Here is a 16,005-nt window from a genome sequence, read left to right on the forward strand (position 1 = left end):
CTGGATCCTGCAGGTAGTATCTCAGGGGTACAAATTGGAATTCGAGACGTCTCCCCTCGCCGGTTCCTGAAGTCTGCTTTACAAACGTCTCCCCCCCGACAGGGAGGCGGTATTGGAAGCCATTCACAAGCTGTATTCCCAGCAGGTGATAATCAAGGTACCCCTCCTACAACAGGGAAAATGGTATTATTCCACGCTGTTTGTGGTACCGAAGCCGGACGGCTCGGTGAGACCCATTTTAAATCTGAAATCCTTGAACACTTACATAAAAAGGTTCAAGTTCAAGATGGAGTCACTCAGAGCAGTGATAGCGAACCTGGCAGAAGGGGACGATATGGTGTCTCTGGACATCAAGGATGCTTACCTCCATGTCCCAATTTGCCCTTCTCACCAAGGGTACCTCAGGTTTGTGGTACAGAACTGTCACTATCAGTTTCAGACGCTGCCGTTTGGATTGTCCACGGCACCCCGGGTCTTTACCAAGGTAATGGCCGAAATGATGATTCTTCTTCGAAGAAAAGGCGTCTTAATTATCCCTTACTTGGACGATCTCCTGATAAGGGCAAGGTCCAGAGAACAGTTAGAGGTCGGAGTAGCACTATCTCAAGTAGTACTACGACAGCACGGATGGATTCTAAATATTCCAAAATCGCAGCTGATTCCGACGACACGTCTGCTGTTCCTAGGGATGATTCTGGACACAGTACAGAAAAAGGTGTTTCTCCCGGAGGAGAAAGCCAAGGAGTTATCCGACCTAGTCAGAAACCTCCTAAGACCAGGCCAAGTGTCAGTACATCAATGCACAAGGGTCCTGGGAAAGATGGTGGCTTCTTACGAAGCGATTCCATTCGGCAGATTCCACGCAAGAACTTTTCAGTGGGATCTGCTGGACAAATGGTCCGGATCGCATCTTCAAATGCATCAGCGGATAACCCTGTCTCCAAGGACAAGGGTGTCTCTCCTGTGGTGGTTACAGAGTGCTCATCTCCTAGAGGGCCGCAGATTCGGCATTCAGGATTGGGTCCTGGTGACCACGGATGCCAGCCTGAGAGGCTGGGGAGCAGTCACACAGGAAAAAATTTCCAGGGCTTGTGGTCAAGCATGGAAACGTCACTTCACATAAATATCCTGGAACTAAGGGCCATTTACAATGCCCTAAGTCAGGCAAGACCTCTGCTTCAGGGTCAGCCGGTGTTGATCCAGTCGGACAACATCACGGCAGTCGCCCACGTAAACAGACAGGGCGGCACAAGAAGCAGGAGGGCAATGATGGAAGTGGCAAGGATTCTTCGCTGGGCGGAGAATCATGTGATAGCACTGTCAGCAGTGTTCATTCCGGGAGTGGACAACTGGGAAGCAGACTTCCTCAGCAGACACGATCTTCACCCGGGGGAGTGGGGACTTCACCCAGAAGTCTTCCACATGATTGTGAACCGTTGGGAAAAACCAAAGGTGGACATGATGGCGTCCCGCCTCAACAAAAAACTGGACAGATATTGCGCCAGGTCAAGGGACCCTCAGGCAATAGCTGTGGACGCTCTGGTAACACCGTGGGTGTACCAGTCAGTGTATGTGTTCCCTCCTCTTCCTCTCATACCAAAAGTACTGAGAATCATAAGAAGGAGAGGAGTAAAGACTATACTCGTGGCTCCGGATTGGCCAAGAAGGACTTGGTACCCGGAAATTCAAGAGATGCTCACGGAAGACCCGTGGCCTCTACCTCTAAGACAGGACCTGCTCCAGCAGGGACCATGTCTGTTCCAAGACTTACCGCGGCTGCGTTTGACGGCATGGCGGTTGAACGCCGGATCCTGAAGGAAAAAGGCATTCCGGATGAAGTCATCCCTACCCTGATCAAAGCCAGGAAGGATGTAACCGTACAACATTATCACCGTATTTGGCGTAAATATGTTGCGTGGTGCGAGGCCAGGAAGGCCCCTACAGAGGAATTTCAACTGGGTCGTTTCCTGCATTTCCTGCAAACAGGACTGTCTATGGGCCTCAAATTAGGGTCCATTAAGGTTCAAATTTCGGCCCTGTCAATATTCTTCCAAAAAGAACTAGCTTCTGTTCCTGAAGTTCAGACGTTTGTCAAGGGAGTACTGCATATACAGCCTCCTTTTGTGCCTCCAGTGGCACCTTGGGATCTCAATGTAGTTTTGGGATTCCTAAAATCACATTGGTTTGAACCACTCACCACTGTGGACTTAAAAAATCTCACCTGGAAAGTGGTAAGGCTGTTAGCCCTGGCTTCAGCCAGGCGTGTCTCAGAATTGGCGGCTTTATCCTATAAAAGCCCTTACCTAATTTTTCATACGGACAGGGCAGAATTGAGGACTCGTCCTCAGTTTCTCCCTAAGGTGGTTTCAGCTTTTTACTTAAACCATCCTATTGTGGTGCCTGCGGCTACTAGGGACTTGGAGGATTCCAAGTTGCTGGACGTAGTCCGGGCCCTGAAAATATATGTTTCCAGGACGGCTGGAGTCAGAAAATCTGATTCGCTGTTTATCCTGTATGCACCCAACAAGCTGGGTGCTCCTGCTTCTAAGCAGACGATTGCTCGTTGGATTTGTAGTACAATTCAGCTTGCACATTCTGTGGCGGGCCTGCCACAGCCAAAATCTGTAAAAGCCCATTCCACACGGAAAGTGGGCTCATCTTGGGCGGCTGCCCGAGGGGTCTCGGCTCTACAACTTTGCCGAGCAGCTACTTGGTCAGGGGCAAACACGTTTGCTAAATTCTACAAATTTGATACCCTGGCTGAGGAGGACCTGGAGTTCTCTCATTCGGTGCTGCAGAGTCATCCGCACTCTCCCGCCCGTTTGGGAGCTTTGGTATAATCCCCATGGTCCTTTCGGAGTCCCCAGCATCCACTAGGACGTTAGAGAAAATAAGAATTTACTTACCGATAATTCTATTTCTCATAGTCCGTAGTGGATGCTGGGCGCCCATCCCAAGTGCGGATTGTCTGCATTACTTGTACATAGTTATTGTTACAAAAATCGGGTTATTGTTGTTGTGAGCCATCCTTTCAGAGGCTCCTTCTGTTATCATGCTGTTAACTGGGTTCAGATCACAAGTTGTACGGTGTGATTGATGTGGCTGGTATGAGTCTTACCCGGGATTCAAACTCCTTCCTTATTGTGTACGCTCGTCCGGGCACAGTATCCTGAGGCTTTGAGGAGGGTCATAGGGGGAGGAGCCAGTGCACACCAGGTAGTCCTAAAGCTTTTTACTTTTGTGCCCAGTCTCCTGCGGAGCCGCTATTCCCCATGGTCCTTTCGGAGTCCCCAGCATCCACTACGGACTATGAGAAATAGAATTATCGGTAAGTAAATTCTTATTTATAGTGCCCTTGTCTCCTGCGGAGCCCGTCTATACCCCATGGTCCTTACGGAGTCCCCAGCATCCTCTAGGACTTAAGAGAAAATACCCTTCTAGATGCCAATAAGGAAATTGATTCCTTAAAAATATTAGACTTTTTTTTAGATTTAGAGGAGGAAAAAGAAAAAAGTGATTCTATGTAAATTGGAGAAGGAGACATTGGAACTTAAATTGAGGAAAAGGAGAAAGTTCCATAGGGATAGTAATGAATCCATAGAGGACCCTGTAATAAACATAAAGGTAAAAAAATCAAGAGAAACAGAGAGGGAGAAAGGGATCTATCCAGACCCAAAAGTAGAGAAGGACTTATACAAAAAATAAGCAGAATCCCTCGAGGAATGATCCGGCCCATAATCACTGGAACCAACAGTGTCACCTCAAATCTGTCTGCCATGGTGGACTCATTCCTCCAACCACTAGTAGTGAACACCTCAGCTTTTTTGAACGATACAGGGGATGTTCTGAGGAAGCTAGAGTCTGTGAAATGGGACACTGAATGCACTTTAGTAAGTGCCGACGTAAGTACTTTGTACACCATTATAGATTGGACAAAAGGTAAAACTGCGGCTGAGTATTTCCTGAATAAAAGCTCTTATCAGGATGAAACTAGGGCTTTTATATTGGAAGCCATTGACTTCATTTTAATGAATAACTATTTTTATTTTAATGGGTCGTATTACATACAAGTCAAAGGGACCGCCATGGACACCAGATTCGCCCCCAGTTATGCAAATCTCTACATGGCCTACTGGGAGACATTGGCAGTTGACCATGTGAGATCTGGGGATGAGCCTGGTTTGCTGGTGGCGGTTCATAGAAGATGTGTTTTTTATTTGGAGAATTTTATGCAATCACTTAATTCCAATTCTTTTAATATTTTATTAACTTTTACACACAGTAAAAGTGAGCTGACTTTTTTAGATCTTCGTGTGTACATTGGGTAAGAATAGAGTCGGACTCAAACACATCGTAAGCCTACAGATTCCAACGCCCACTTGCATATAAATAGTGAGCACCATCATAGGTGGTTGGAAAATATACCTGTGGGTCAGTTTAAGCGCTTAAAAAGAAAACTACTGACCCGCAGGTGTTAGAGATTCAAATGGAAGAAATAACTGACAGATTTAGGGGAAAAGGCTATGATCAATCAGTTTTAAGTAAAGCAAGTGAGGCAGTGAAAAAAAAAAAAAAAAAATAGATAGGAAAGAATTACTGAAAGAAAAAGGAAAAAAATTATCCCAGTGATAATCCCTATAAATGGGCTTTTATCACACAATATGGAGGCGGTCATAAAAAGATAGAGAATATTTTCAGGAACAATTGGCGTATCTAAAGGGGGGTACACACGGAGTGATAATCTAAGCAATCTGACTAGATTGCTTAGATTTTCAGCAACATCGTTAGCGATGCGCGGCCCCGCACATCACTATCGCTGCTGCTAGATTGGCCTGCATGCAAGCCAATCTAGCGGGTCGCTCACTTCACCCGCTGGGTGAAATTAGCGGCCCCCCCGTCTCCCCCCGCACGCTCAGTACAGATCGCGCTGTGTTGAGCGCCGGGAGAGGTGTGCTGAGCGGTTCGCTCAGCACACATCTCTCCCAAATCGGGCCGTGAGTACTGGCCTTTATTAGATGACCCATTATTAGGGAATCATCTGCCTCCAAAACCATTGTTCATATATAAAAAAGCTAAATCAATTAAAGACCATGTGTTGAGAAGTAGCTTGAATGTGAACAATGGAGGAAGGATCTGTAACAGAGGCTTCCATAGATGTGGGGTATGTCCTATGTGCCGCACAACTACTAGGAAATATATAGAACGTAAAACCACAGAGTTTGAAATAAAAAGGGGAAAAAATAAGATTTTACTCACCGGTAAATCTATTTCTCGTAGTCCGTAGTGGATGCTGGGAACTCCGAAAGGACCATGGGGAATAGCAGCTCCGCAGGAGACTGGGCACAACTGAAGAAAGCTTTTAGGTTACCTGGTGTGCACTGGCTCCTCCCACTATGACCCTCCTCCAAGCCTCAGTTAGGACACTGTGCCCGGACGAGCTGACATAATAAGGAAGGATTTTGAATCCCGGGTAAGACTCTTACCAGCCACACCAATCACACCGTATAACTCGTGATACTATACCCAGTTTAACAGTATGAAAACAACTGAGCCTCTCAACAGATGGCTCAACAATAACCCTTTAGTTAACAATAACTATGAACAAGTATTGCAGACAATCCGCACTTGGGATGGGCGCCCAGCATCCACTACGAGAAATAGATTTACCGGTGAGTAAAATCTTATTTTCTGACGTCCTAGTGGATGCTGGGAACTCCGAAAGGACCATGGGGATTATACCAAACCTCCCAAACGGGCGGGAGAGTGCGGATGACTCTGCAGCACCGAATGAGAGAACTCAAGGTCCTCCTCAGCCAGGGTATCAAATTTGTAGAATTTTGCAAACGTGTTTGCCCCTGACCAAGTAGCAGCTCGGCAAAGTTGTAAAGCAGAGACCCCTCGGGCAGCCGCCCAAGATGAGCCCACCTTCCTTGTGGAATGGGCTTTTACGGATTTAGGATGCGGCAGTCCAGCCGCAGAATGCGCCAGCTGAATTGTGCTACAAATCCAGCGAGCAATAGTCTGCTTAGAAGCAGGAGCACCCAGTTTGTTGGGTGCATACAGTATAAATAGCGAGTCAGTTTTCCTGACTCTAGCCGTCCTGGAAGCATAAATTTTCAAGGCCCTGACTACGTCCAGTAACTTGGAATCCTCCAAGTCCCTAGTAGCCGCAGGCACCACAATAGGTTGGTTCAAGTGAAAAGCTGATACCACCTTAGGGAGAAACTGGGGACGAGTCCTCAATTCCACCCTATCCATATGGAAAATCAGATAAGGGCTTTTACATGACAAAGCTGCCAATTCTGACACACGCCTGGCTGAAGCCAAGGCCAATAACATGACCACTTTCCACGTGAGATATTTTAGATCCACGGTTTTAGATCCAATGTGATTTTAAGAAACAACACCACGTTGAGATCCCAAGGTGCCACTGGAGGCACAAACGGGGGCTGAAAATGCAGCACTCCTTTCACAAACGTCTGAACTTCAGGTAGTGAAGCTAGATCTTTCTGGAAGAAAATCGACAGAGCCGAGATCTGTACCTTAATGGAGCCTAATTTCAGGCCCATAGTCACTCCTGCTTGTAGGAAATGCAGAACTCGACCTAGTTGAAATTCCTCTGTTGGGGCCTTTTTGGCCTCACACCAAGCAACATATTTCCGCCATATGCGGTGATAATGCTTTGCAGTTACATCTTTCCTGGCTTTAATCAGCGTAGGAATGACTTCCTCCGGAATGCCCTTTTCCTTCAGGATCCGGCGTTCAACCGCCATGCCGTCAAACGCAGCCGCGGTAAGTCTTGGAACAGACAGGGCCCCTGCTGCAGCAGGTCCTGTCTGAGCAGCAGAGGCCATGGGTCCTCTGAGATCATCTCTTGAAGTTCCGGGTACCACGCTCGTCTTGGCCAATCCGGAACCACGAGTATTGTTCTTACTCCTCGTTTTCTTATTATTCTCACTACCCTTGGTATGAGAGGCAGAGGAGGGAACACAAACTGACTGGTACACCCACGGTGTCACTAGAGCGTCCACAGCTATCGCCTGAGGGTCCCTTGACCTGGCGCAATATCTCTCTAGTTTTTTGTTTAGGCGGGACGCCATCATGTCCACCTGTGGCCGTTCCCATCGACTTACAATCAGCGTGAAGACTTCTGGATGAAGTCCCCACTCTCCCGGGTGGAGGTCGTGCCTGCTGAGAAGGTCTGCTTCCCAGTTGTGCACTCCCGGAATAAACACTGCTGACAGTGCTAGTACGTGATTTTCCGCCCATCGGAGAATCCTTGTGGCTTCTGCCATTGCCATCCTGCTTCTTGTGCCGCCCTGTCGATTTACATGGGCGACTGCCGTGATGTTGTCTGACTGGATCAGTACCGGCTGGTGTAGAAGCAGGGATTTTGCCTGACTTAGGGCATTGTAAATGGCCCTTAGTTCCAGAATATTTGTGTAGGGAAGTCTCCTGACTCGACCATAGTCCTTGGAAGTTTCTTCCCTGTGTGACTGCCCCCCAGCCTCGAAGGCTGGCATCCGTGGTCACCAGGACCCAGTCCTGTATGCCGAATCTGCGTTCCTCTAGAAGATGAGCACTCTGCAGCCACCACAGCAGAGACACCCTGGTTCTTGGTGACAAGGTTATTAGGCGATGCATTTGAAGATGCGATCCGGACCATTGGTCCAACAGGTCCCACTGAAAGATTCTGGCATGGAACCTGCCGAAAGGAATTGCTTCGTAAGAAGCCACCATCTTTCCCAGGACCCGCGTGCAGTGATGCACCGATACCTGTTTTGGTTTCAGGAGGTCTCTGACTAGAGATGACAGCTCCTTGGCTTTCTCCTCCGGGAGAAACACTTTTTTCTGGACTGTATCCAGAATCATACCCAGGAACAGTAGACGTGTCGTCGGAACCAGCTGTGATTTTGGAATATTCAGAATCCAACCGTGCTGGTGTAGCACCTCCTGAGATAGTGCTACTCCCACCAACAACTGCTCCTTGGACCTCGCCTTTATTAGGAGATCGTCCAAGCACGGGATAATTAAAACTCCCTTTCTTCGAAGGAGTATCATCATTTCCGCCATTACCTTGGTAAACACCCTCGGTGCCGTGGAGAGTCCAAACGGCAGCGTCTGGAATTGGTAATGGCAATCCTGTACCACAAATCTGAGGTACTCCTGGTGAGGATAGCAAATGGGGACATGCAGGTAAGCATCCTTGATGTCCAGGGATACCATGTAATCCCCCTCGTCCAGGCTTGCAATAACCGCCCTGAGCGATTCCATCTTGAACTTGAATTTTTTTATGTATGTGTTCAAGGATTTCAAATTTAAAATGGGTCTCACCGAACCGTCCGGTTTCGGTACCACAAACAGTGTGGAATAGTAACCCCGTCCTTGTTGAAGTAGGGGCACCTTGATTATCACCTGCTGGGAATACAGCTTGTGAATTGCCGCTAGCACAGCCTCCCTGTCTGAAGGAGTAATCGGCAAGGCAGATTTTAGGAACCGGTGGGGTGGAGACGCCTCGAATTCCAGTTTGTACCCTTGAGATACTATTTGCAGGATCCAGGGATCCACCTGTGAGCGAGCCCACTGATCGCTGAAATTTTTGAGGCGGCCCCCCACCGTACCTGGCTCCGCCTGTGGAGCCCCACCGTCATGCGGCGGACTTGGAAGAAGCGGGGGAGGACTTTTGCTCCTGGGAACCTGCTGTTTGTTGCAGCCTTTTCCCCCTACCTCTGCCTCTGGACAGAAAGGACCCGCCTTTTCCACGCCTGTTTTTCTGAGTCCGAAAGGACTGTACCTGATAAAACGGCGCCTTTTTAGGCTGTGAGGGAACATGGGGTAAAAATGCTGACTTCCCAGCAGTTGCTGTGGAAACTAGGTCCGAGAGACCATCCCCAAATAACTCCTCACCCTTATAAGGCAAAACTTCCATGTGCCTTTTTGAATCTGCATCCCCTGTCCACTGGCGAGTCCATAAGCCTCTCCTAGCAGAAATCAATATTTTGACAGGGAATCTGACCACGCAGCGGCAGCACTGCACATCCATGCTGATGCAATAGCTGGTCTAAGTATAATGCCTGAGTGTGTATAAACAGACTTCAGGATCGCCTCCTGCTTTCTATCAGCAGGTTCCTTGAGGGCGGCCGTATCCGGAGACGGTAGTGCCACCTTTTTAGACAAACGTGTGAGCGCTTTATCCACCCTAGGGGGTGTCTCCCAACATGACCTATCCTCTGGCGGGAAAGGGAACGCCATTAGTAACTTCTTAGAGATTACCAATCTTTTATCAGGGAAAGCCCACGCTTCTTCACACACTTCATTTAATTCTTCTGATGGGGGAAAAACTACGGGTAGTTTTTTCTCCCCAAACATAATACCCTTTTTAGTGGTACCTGGCTTTATATCAGAAATTTGTAACACCTCTTTCATTGCTTCAATCATGCAACGAATGGCCTTAGTGGACATTAGACTAGACTCATCATCGTCGTCGACACTGGTGTCAGTATCCGTGTCGACATCCGCGTCTGCCATCTGAGGTAGCGGGCGTTTTAGAGCCCCCGATGGCCTTTGAGACGCCAGGACAGGCACGAGCTGAGAAGTCGGCTGTCCCGCATTTGGCATGTCGGCAAATTTTTTGTGTAAGGAGTCGACACGTGCACGCAATTCCTTCCATAAGTCCATCCACTCAGGTGTCTGCCCCGCAGGGGGTGACGTCCCTTCTATAGGCATCTGCTCCGCCTCCACATCATTATCCTCATCAAACATGTCGACACAGCCGTACCGACACACCGCACACACACAGGGAATGCTCTAACAGAGGACAGGACCCACAAAAAGCCCTTTGGGGAGACAGAGTGAGAGTATGCCAGCACACACCAGAGCGCTATATAATGCAGGGACTAACTGAATTATGTCCCCTATAGCTGCTGTTATATATACTGCGCCTAAATTTAGTGCCCCCCCTCTCTTTTTTACCCTTTTCTGTAGTGTAGACTGCAGGGGAGAGCCAGGGAGCTTCCTTCCAGCGGAGCTGTGAGGGAGAAATGGCGCCAGTGTGCTGAAGGAGATAGCTCCGCCCCCTTTTCGCTGACTTTTCTCCCGCTTTTTTATGGATTCTGGCAGGGGTAATTATCACATATATAGCCTCTGGGGCTATATATTGTGGTATTTTTGCCAGCCAAGGTGTTTTTATTGCTGCTCAGGGCGCCCCCCCCCTAGCGCCCTGCACCCTCAGTGACTGGAGTGTGAAGTGTGTATGAGGAGCAATGGCGCACAGCTGCAGTGCTGTGCGCTACCTTGGTGAAGACTGATGTCTTCTGCCGCCGATTTTCCGGACCTCTTCTTGCTTCTGGCTCTGTAAGGGGGACGGTGGCGCGGCTCCGGGACCGAACACCAAGGCCAGTTCCATGCGGTCGATCCCTCTGGAGCTAATGGTGTCCAGTAGCCTAAGAAGCCCAAGCTAGCTGCAAGCAGGTAGGTTCGCTTCTTCTCCCCTTAGTCCCTCGCTGCAGTGAGCCTGTTGCCAGCAGGTCTCACTGTAAAATAAAAAACCTAATTATATACTTTCTTTTTAGAAGCTCAGGAGAGCCCCTAGTGTGCATCCAACCTCGGCCGGGCACAAAATCTAACGGAGGCTTGGAGGAGGGTCATAGTGGGAGGAGCCAGTACACACCAGGTAACCTAAAAGCTTTCTTTAGTTGTGCCCAGTCTCCTGCGGAGCCGCTATTCCCCATGGTCCTTTCGGAGTTCCCAGCATCCACTAGGAAGTCAGAGAAATACAAAATCAATGATTTTGTTAAATAATATTCCTTGAATGGCATGTATCTATTAGAGTGTAGGTGCGGCCTGGTCTACATAGGAAAGACCTCTAGACTACTTAAGACCAAGGCAGCAGAACACATTTATAATATAAGCAAGGGCCTAGAAACGCACCCTCTGTCAGAGCACTTTAAGGTGCAACATAATAAATGTGAAGGGCATATTGTTCGATTTTTGGGACTGCAACAAATTAAGCCGCATTGGAAGAACAAGGACATAGAGACTCGTTTAGCCCAATGTGAAATGCGATGGATTTTTAATTTAGATTCTTTAAAACCCAACGGTCACAATGTAGATTTTGAGTTAAAATGGTTTTTATTTATTTATCTTTTATAACCCATTTATATTTAACCACTTTGTATGTTTTATATTTTTCATGTGCTCAAGAATGGGAACCACTCCATTAAACTGCAGCCCACTATGGTAAATAGGGACGGACTGGCTGGGAATAGATAGTAGCACTAAGCTCGGTAATAAGTGGGCTGTAGCACATTGGAAATTGGAAAAAAAACTGTGGTAAATTGTACAGAGCGGAAGATGTGAACTGTACTCCCTATTGTTGAAAGGAGGGATGTATACAGGAATACTTTTGGCATGATGAATGGAGGACCTGGCGGTGACAGAAAGAACTGATCTTCACCGCCTAATAGTGGTCCGGGCGGGTGTAACGCACAGAGGAAGTCCGCCAGACCGGAAGTATCAGGTGGAACGCAAACACGTGACTTCAGGTTGACGAACCAGGAAATCACGGTGGCGCTATGCGATTGACCTGATGGGGGCAATTATGTCTTATTAGAAGGGTATACAAGGGGGAATGTATGCACACTCCTCATTCAGCTTGAAAAAGGTTATGTAATAACCGAAACACGTTGCTGCTGTGTGGAGGAGAGAAAAGGAGAGTGCTGGGAGCTGGTGGACCTTATGCTGATTATACTCATTGCGGTGGTGCTGGGCTATTCAGCCTAGGACTACTTCTGCTGCTTTCTTAAAGCTAGCCCACCGCAAATACCTGCTTTGGCGAGATATTTTCTTGAGAAAAACTCACCACTGATCGATCACCGTGGTCCAGCCACCCTATAAACACGCACGTTGCACTTTATATGTCTTTTATATGTGTATGGTTTTACATGTGAATATGTGGGCATGTTGTGGTTTATTAAATATCATGTTTTTACTGCATTAAGGTCTCATTACGTGTATGAAATTTATCTGTACGGAGAGCGCGCCAAGGCTCCTATATCAATTCTGTTTGATTTTGTATTTTGTGGGGATATGGTCTTTTATGATATTGGATTCAGGCAGCATTCTCTTTTTCACTGCGAAATAGGGTTAACACACCATATATCTCTTGTGATATGAAATGTTGACACAACCTTCGGAAGAAACTGCTGACGAGTCCGGAGCTCAGCTCTATCTTCAGAGAAGATCAAGTAAGGGCTTTTACAGGCTAAAGCCACCAGCTCAGACACATCTAGCAGAAGCTAAGGCCAACAAAGTGACCGCCTTCCATGTAAGAAATTTGAGCTCTATCTCCTGTAGAGGTTCAAACCAATCCGACTGGAGGAACTGCAACACTACGTTAAGGTCCCAAGGCGCCGTAGGCGGTACAAAGGGAGGTTGGATATGCATAACTCCCTTCAAAAAGGTCTGAACCTCAGGTAGGGCAGCCAATTGTTTCTGAAAGAAAATGGACAGGGCTGAAATCTGGATCCCAGATCTTCACAGATCCCAACCGCAGACCCATATTCACTGCCGCTTGCAGGAAGAGGAAGAAACGTTCCAGTTGAAACTCCACCGTAGGAAGCTTCTTGGACTCACACCAAGAAATATATTTCTTCCAAATACGAAGGTAATGTTTAGACGTTACCCCTTTCAGAGCCTGTATGAGGGTAGGAATAACCTTCTTCGGAATGCCCTTCCGAGCAAGAATCAGGCACTCAACTTTCATGCCGTCAAACGTAGCCGCGGTAAGTCCTCCCGAACAGGAAGAGGACGAGGCGTCTCTTCTTGCAGTAGATTCAGAAGGTCCACGTACCAAGCCCTTCTAGGCCAGTCTGGGGCAATGAGGATCGCTTCAACCCTTGTTCTCCTTATGAGCTTTAGGATTCTTGGGATGAGTGGGAGTGGTGGAAACACGTACACTGACTGGAACTCCCACGGAGATACCAGGGCGTCCACTGTCAGAGCCTGTGGGTCCCTCGACCTGGAACAATAACGACGAAGCTTCTTGTTGAGACGAGAGGCCATCATGTCTATTTGGGGTAAGCCCCAAAGAACGGGTATTTCCATTAACACCTCCGGATGGAGTCCCCACTCTCCTGGATAGAAATCGTGTCTGCTGAGGAAGTCTACTTCCCAGTTGTCTACTCCCGGAATGAAGATGGCTGACAGAGCCAACGCATCCTTTTCTGTCCAGAGGAGTATTTTTGTCACCTCTGACATTGCCGCTCTGCTCTTCGTTCCACCTTGTCGGTTTATGTAAGCCACTGTTATGTTGTCCGACTGCACTTGAATGGCCCGATTTCTCAGAAGTGGGGCCGCCTGAAGAAGACCGTAGTAGACGGGTCTTAGTTCCAGGATGTTGATGGGCAGGCCGGCTTCCAGGCTTGACCACTGTCCTTGGAAGGTTTCTCTCCTTGAGTGACTGCTCCCCAGCCCCGGAGGCTCGCATCCGTGGTTAGAAGGACCCAGTCCTGAATCCCGAACCTGCGGCCCTCCAGGTGGTGAGGCAATTGGAGCCACCAGAGGAGTGAAATCCTTGCCTTTGGCAGAACTAGAGAACGGCTGCGCAAAATAGCAGGGAAAATTTATAAAACTGAGAGCCGACTATGAGTAAAGATGTTTATTTAACCAAATATCACTAAAACATATATAAAATGGTTATTCCAGAATAGGAATATCATCATATAAAAGGCTTAATAGTCAGACAGTATATTAGTGAATACTGTGTTACTAAAAAGTAACACTCTTTCAGCAGCAGAGAAACAAAGTATCATGTGTGTGCATTTAAATGAAAGTCTCTATTAAAGGAATGTCCTTAGTAAAATGAGCAGGCACACTTCAGCTTTCCACTGGTAAATACAATTGCTATTAGAATTTGTAGCCGTTCCGAAATACTGGCTGCTTTGCAGTTTGTAAGGTACGTTCAGTGAGATTGAGTAGTGTAAATACCTCTCTGGTGGGCTGGTCTCAACAGAGTGTCCTCGGTTGAGATATCCTGCAGAGCCCACAGTTTTGCTTGTGCAGAGAGAAGGATAATGCTGAGCAGTCAGACGGAATGGTGATCGCGTGTAGCAGGACGGCCGCCTGCGGGAGTGTCAAAGCCCGTATAACACGCTGGCGTGGTGCTGCTCACTGCTGTCTGGAGTGCCTGATCCAAATGTGGACAAAATGTGGGAATCTAACGCATTTCGTTACGCTCCACGTGACTTTTTCAAAGGTATACCTTTGAAAAAGTCACGTGGAGCGCGACGAAACGCGTTAGTTTCCTGCCCCCCCCCCCCCCCCCCCTCTTAGTCCCACGCTGCAGGCAGGCTGTTGCCAACAACCTCCTGTAAAAAAATAAACTCTAAACTAACTTTAACTAGAAATGCTCAGTAGAGCTCCCCTAGCTGTGACCGGCTCCTCCTGGCACATTTTCTAAACTGAGTCTGGTAGGAGGGGTATAGAGTGAGGAGCCAGCCCACACTCTCAAACTCTTAAAGTGCCAATGGCTCCTGGTGGACCCATCTATACCCCATGGTACTAATGTGGACCCCAGCATCCTCTAGTACGTAAGAGATATATATATATATATATATATTATTTCAGTGACAGCTTTACGGTTAATTAATTAATTAACAAAAGTGTTTGGCATAACACTGCAATTTTGTAAGACAAGCCATTTAAGACCGTGCAAATCACCTGGCGTGTAGCTGCTTAGCAGTTTGAACAAAGCACGAATGATCAGTTTCCTTCAAGACTTCCTGAGCGTAGCCTACCAGCCCATTATTCTCCAAGAGACCTTGGTATTCCTCCATTTGGTTCTTCAGCTTTCCCAGCCTCTCAGTTTGTGATTCTTGTATAGATTTGAGCACAAAAGATTTCCTCTCTTCCAAAATATTAAACAACTTATCAAAGTTATAAGTTGCTTCCTCCAAGGCTTGCTCTCCATTGCTCTGCAAAGAAAGAAATATTGTCAACATTGTCCTGTTGGAGAAAGAGCGCTATATAAATAAAATTATTATTATTATTAATACTCATTACTACTATACAGACATTAAAGTACAAAGATTTAGCCCATAAACTTTAAATTGCCAAACAAAAATAATTTCCGGATTGTTATGCCAACCAATGTGATCTGACAAACAAGACTTGACAAAGCAAAAATAACCCTGCCGCAGACTGCAATGTAAGCAGGTAAGAAAAATTGTTAAAAATTAACAGAGCTTTTAAATCTTCATCAATTATTTCTAAGGTGAGACCACCCCTGGTATTTGAAATGCATTTTTACATGCAAGCAAAAGGTCATATAAACCACATTGTGTTTGTATATGTAAATTATGATGAACATCAAGACACACAGAAATGAACAGGCATTCAAAATGATTCACTGCAGCACATAGCAACTTAAATAAATACATATAAAGGCCCATACACACTGGGCGATTTTGAGCTGAAAGCAGCTCAATTTTGGTGTTTTGAGCCGCTTTCAGCTCAAAACCGCCCAGTGTGTATGCCCCAGTGATAAGCGGTGATGCGCGCTCCCGCTTCATCTCCAGCGGCCGCCGTTCATCTGCTGGTATTACCAGTAGGTGAACGGCAGGTTGAGCGGCTTTCCATAGCATCCTGCTATGGAAAGCTGCTCACCCCCGCTGACATCGCTGGGCAGGGGGAAAAAAGCGCTCAGTGTGTATGCACTGAGCTATTTTCAGCCCAGTGATATCAGCCATCATGGCCTCATTCACATCCACTTGACTAGATGCATATTAAACACAATTTTCAGTATCAGAAGACACATGCAATGACCACGCCACACCCAGAAAATGGGGGCCAACATCCCCCGGTTTCTGGAACAGTGATCACTGCCGCACATTCCCCACTGCCATGTGGCTTAGGGACCACAGTGGTAGAAATAGACCTATACATGCGCAGATCTCCAACTATTGGAGATGTATGTAAACCATCGGGATTGCATACAACTCTAAGGCA

The 16,005-nt window shown here is 47.3% G+C and overlaps 1 protein-coding gene across 5 annotated transcripts in view; it reads right to left on the reverse strand.

The window, feature by feature from the left end:
• Nucleotides 1–16,005, reverse strand: part of TRIM36 (tripartite motif containing 36) — a 173,587-nt gene that overhangs the window by 27,352 nt on the left and 130,230 nt on the right. For all 5 annotated transcript variants that reach the window (XM_063964150.1, XM_063964147.1, XM_063964146.1 and 2 more), the window contains one exon: nt 14,719–14,972. In XM_063964150.1, coding sequence (XP_063820220.1) covers nt 14,719–14,972 — 254 coding nt within the window. The remainder of the gene's footprint in view (nt 1–14,718; nt 14,973–16,005) is intronic.

Source organism: Pseudophryne corroboree, chromosome 1, assembly GCF_028390025.1.
Source record: "Pseudophryne corroboree isolate aPseCor3 chromosome 1, aPseCor3.hap2, whole genome shotgun sequence".
Lineage (NCBI taxonomy): Eukaryota > Metazoa > Chordata > Amphibia > Anura > Myobatrachidae > Pseudophryne > Pseudophryne corroboree.